The sequence below is a fragment of the Poecile atricapillus genome, chromosome Z (assembly GCF_030490865.1).
Source record: "Poecile atricapillus isolate bPoeAtr1 chromosome Z, bPoeAtr1.hap1, whole genome shotgun sequence".
Taxonomy (NCBI): domain Eukaryota; kingdom Metazoa; phylum Chordata; class Aves; order Passeriformes; family Paridae; genus Poecile; species Poecile atricapillus.
The window spans coordinates 41,830,353-41,835,423 of NC_081289.1; the positions used below are offsets into that span (position 1 = coordinate 41,830,353).

At 37.1% G+C, this 5,071-nt stretch overlaps 1 protein-coding gene across 1 annotated transcript; it reads left to right on the forward strand.

Moving 5' to 3' along the window:
- The first annotated feature begins 739 nt into the window (after nt 1–739).
- Nucleotides 740–4,208, forward strand: LOC131572999 (interferon gamma-like). The gene is made up of 4 exons (XM_058826493.1): nt 740–862; nt 2,838–2,906; nt 3,242–3,421; nt 4,083–4,208. Exons 1-4 carry the CDS (start codon nt 740–742, stop codon nt 4,206–4,208), a joined length of 498 nt encoding a protein of 165 aa, XP_058682476.1.
- Nucleotides 4,209–5,071: the final 863 nt, after the last annotated feature.

The window sequence follows — 5,071 nt, forward strand, 5'->3', positions numbered from 1 at the left end:
CTAAATACTCTGCTCCCACAGATAGTAGACAACCATAGAGGAATTTAGTATGATACATCGTTGCATTCAGGCTAGAACCTTGTTCCCTTCTGAATCTGGAGGTGAAGAATGCAAAAACAGCAGAAGTGCACTTAAGATGATGGAAGGGATGCAAACAGTGCTTCACCAAAGGACAGCAGCAGAAAGAACGTTTGAATCTCTAAGTGTCTGTATAGAATGCCACAGCAAACTCAGTGGTGACTTTAAAAGAATACCAGAAATGAGTTGACTGTTGCACTGACCCTTTAACCACAAGATAAGATTTTTTTTTTCAGATGGTGTGTAAGAATAGGTTTGAGCCAAAATGCATACTCCTCGACCAGTATCGTAATTTCCCCCTTTTCCCCAACCACGTGTAAAAGAAACTTCAGAATCTGCCACGTAAACGTTACCCATTGATGAACCACTGAAAATTTTTCCAGGACCACACTTTAACAAAGATGCTTTCGAGGGATTCCCTTGATTAGCCAAAAAACGAAGGGCTCTTATCTAACACTATCTCATCTAAATATACACAGCCTATGATGACGAAATAAAAAAATTTCAAGACCAGGTATAAATACCACTGACAGGCTGATGAAGTTCAGTCGTCTACTTGCTTCTAATAGAAGATACAACTATTAGAAGTTGAAGCTCTCTGCTCTTAGACCTGTTCTCACAGAACTTACCTGAGCAGTTTAACTGAACCATCACCAAGAAAATGGTTTTCCAAACCTACAGCTTGTTTGTTCTGTCTGTTATCATGATTTCTTTTGGACATGTTGAAAATAGATTGAATCTTCTTCAGCTTCAAAATGATATAGACAAACTGAAAGCTGATTTTGTAAGTATGGTCTTCTACTGCATTTCTCTTCTCTGCTGCTTGTGCTTTACATTTTACTTTTTCAAGTCCAAACTTGAGCACTACTTGGCATATTCAATATGTACCAATAGAGGGAAATAATGGAACTAAATTTTTGATCATGCTTTTTTAAAAACAAGAATATGGGTAATTTCTTTTGTTTTCCTAAGTTCTTTCAGTAACCTGATTCAATTTTTCAATAGCCATAGTTACTGTAGTAATTTGCATTTATTTTAGGGATGTTCTTTCTTTCACAATAACTTCTTTTAGCTCAATCCAGCTTTAATTACATGGAATATTATTAATATTAATTAATATTAATGCAATTTATGGTGAATATATGAATTCTTATTCAGTTCTGACTAGATGCAATTTACTGACTTTTTAAATTTCATGTTAGCAATGTTAATGGGAGATTTAGTACTAGTTAGCAATATAAACAAATTGGAGATGAGTTTTTAACAGTTTGCTTTAGCAAATGCATTTGCTACTTATTTTAAGTTGTAGTGGTGTGTTGCTCGAAGATGATTTGTACTTCTTATTCTTTTGAATCCTGCAGTCATTTTACTTCCACATGTGTGACTATGATCTGGCATGGGAATATAATCTGGCATGATAGTCTTTCTTGTCAAATATAATTTTGGTAACTTGGTAACTGTAACGTTAATTCATCAATCTTCATCTGGGAGGCATTAAAGTAGTACACAGCTGAATCCAGCAGGGATTAGTCACAGAGAAGGCAGATCTACAATAGAGTAACTTTTAATTAACAGCTTTTAGTTTCAATATCTTTTTGCTGGTGTTTTTTTTTTTTTCCCTCTAAACACATGAAAACAGCTGCAACAGTCTGCTCCTATTTTCAGCTCTGATTTTTCCATTGTTTTGTCATAATTTTGTGCAAATGACAGCTGAAATTCAGCAGTCAGAGAACCACCCTGAAGTGGTAAAGACCAGTGTGATCCTTTAGTGTTTGCAGGATGCTGACTGTAAAATTTGCATTATATTTTAAATTTGTGATTAGCATAGACCAGAGGGAGTTTTACTAGAATATATATATCTCTGTGGAAGAGATCCTGAGCCATGGTGTGCTTTTTTGCACTGACATTAAAACTTTGCTCCATAACAGGTGCTCCCCATCTTTCAGAAATAGAAAAAATCAATTTAGTAGTGTGCTTAGCATGAGGAGCCAATCAGCCTAGGAGGTTGCTGTCAGACTGCAAGTCTTCTTCTTTGCACTCACTGTATTTAAATTACTGAGCAGACAAGAGAAGGAAACAGTCAGTGTTGTATACAAAAAGGAAAAAAAAGACACACAGAAGAGGAAATGATTCAGTTTGTCTTTCCTTGGTAGGAGAGTTTTGTTGCTTTTTGTTTCCAAGAACCAGTTGCCAACATCTGATGGTTAAACTCCATCCCTGTAAACCTCTCAGCAGCCTGCTAATCTTGCATAGCCCCATACCTGACTGTGGGCTACTGGGATATTCTCCAGTTCTGCAAATCATTCAGATGAACTCCAGTTCATTCTTGTTCCATATGAGATTTTACTGAGACTGTATGAATTCAGGGTCACAGATTACAAACCGCTGGACTTTGATTTACCAGAAAACATGCTAAGATCAGACGTAATGATTTTCTAGCCAGTTGCTGGGTTTATGAGCTTTTATTTTCATCTGTCAATAGCAAAACTTACAGGGAACATTTGGGAAAATAGATGTGCTAAACATCTCTCTTCAGATGAATTACAGCAGGAGAAGACATTGAAAAGAGGACTAATACCATTTCTGATACCAGGCATCTGAGTAATGAGACTTGGTTGTTAGAGGAGTGAAAGCATTGGGATAGATAAAGGCCAGATGTAGAAAAATCTGATATTTTGATACTCATTTGAATAAAGAGTACAAATTTGCCTTGTGATAAATATTGTTTGTGTAATAGATATGTTTGGGTTTTTTTGCAGAACTCAAGTCATTCTGATGTAGCTGATGGTGGACCTATTTTTACGGAGAGGCTGTCAGGCTGGACAGAGGTGAGTCAAAACGAGATATGATGAAGCATCTCAGGTGCTTTTTTTGGTAAAAAAGCAGCTCCCAGAACCAGTGTAATTAGCTGCAGTAGAACAAACACGAGCAGAGTTCTCTTTGGTAGCTTGGAAATGAGACAAAATTCCCCACAAAAAAAAGCTTTATTCTGCACCATCCACTGACCCTGAGGTACAGCCAAGCCTGGGAGATGAGTTGAAACATTTTTTTTATCATCTTGTTTCAAGCGGCAGAGAACCCCTGTATGCTGTGTTTTATCTTCCCTCCTTTCCCTGCTGATGGGCACTTACAGACCTTTCTTTTTGATCATATTTTTCAACAGAGAAATGAAAAAAGGATCATCCTGAGTCAGATTATTTCCATGTACTTGAAAATGCTTGAAAACACCGACAGGTCAAAGGCTCATGTCAGGAACATATCTGAGGAGCTCTATACTCTGAAAGAAAGCCTTTCTGATGGCTCAAAGAAGATAGAAGATCTCAAGGACCTGACAAAACTTCAGGTAAGGCTCTTCCTTTGCCCTGTGACATTATATTTTCCAGTTGTGATATGAGTGTGATTCAGGCCAATAATGCTTCAATAACCTGTATGGTAATCCCTGTCTAGCTCAGTTCATGCTGGAAAAACAAATACTTCCAGCTGCAGGGTCTGCTGCAGGTCTACTGTGTGGGATAGTGCTGAGTCTTGCTGCAATCTGGCACAGAGGTGCTGGCAGCACTGTCACACGGTCTGTGCTCCAGAGCTGCTACTGACACAGCCCTTTGTGGCACAGAAACTGGATGGGAAAGCTGTGCCTGGCTGTGGAATGCTCTGTGGCTGGAATGCCCTTGGCTCATGGTGCTTGTGCCAATGGCACACAGCAGTGACCTCCTCACAGGTCTGCAGACAATACCCCAGCGCAGTCAGCTGCTTTTAACTACAGGGTAGCTCTGCTCCACAGGGTATGGCTGGTCTGTGGCAGGTTGCAAAGTAGCACAGAAAGTGGAAACCAAAATTCTGTGATGCTGGTAGGCTCTTTGTTGTGGTAATTAGGTAGTAGTGAATTGAGAATTGCAGATTTTCTTCAGTTTTACCCTGGTAGCAGGGTAGCCTTCGTGTTGTGGTCAGTAAACAATTATAGCTCTTGGCATGACTTTTGTTCCCTTTGTTTCTTCTTATTACAGATGAATGACTTGAAAATTCAGCGCAAGGCTGTGAATGAGCTGTTCAGTGTCTTACAAAAACTGGGGGATACCTCAAGTTCTCACAAAAGAAAAAGAAGACAATTTCAGAGGCTGTGCAAATGCTAATGCCATCTTGTGATCTTCTATACTGAGCTACTGTGCAAGTCTTGTTGGAACATGAATTTTTTTTTATTTCAATATTTCTATTGATGTTTTTATACATTTATTTATTAATATTTAAGTGTCTTAAGCAATTATTTATAAACAAATACTAACAAAAGTATTTATACTCCATAATATTATATAAGAAATTCCTTTGTCTTAAAATCCTGTCTATTTGTTATATGTTTGTTGACCTGAAAATACAGAATGAGGCAGTGTTTACTCAGTTTCCATATGGAAATCTTGAAATGACATGATAATGGTACCCAGCTTTCCATCTGGTGCTGTCTTGAGACAGGGATGTTATGAGATTAGTCTCATCTATTTGGCATGGAGACACAAGCAACAGTATGGGGAAGTTCCTCTATTCAGGAAAACAAATTTATGTCTGCTTACTACTAAACATATCTAAATCCAAATCAAGCAAGTAGACATGCTTAAGGATAAGCAGATGTTGAAGCAAATTCCTGAACTAGAGGACTGATGATTAATTGCTGGTTATTATTATTATTATTATTATTATTATTACTATTATTATTGTTATTATGCACTGAAGTTATGAGGAGGGCAGTCCACTTAATATCTCAAGAGAATGTGACTAACTGTATTGCACTGACTTAAACTCTCAGATTTAAAAAAAATTCTGTTGTTTTTTTTTTGGTATGAATCATTCAAATGTGTCTGTTGTGATTTTATTTATTTGGAGGTTATAGTATGGAAGTTCTTTGTCTCAAAGACTATATTTTTGTACTGGAATATTATTAAAGAACTTTGGATTTTTCAACAGAGATTCTTTGAAATTTTAATATTAAATAAATAAATAAATA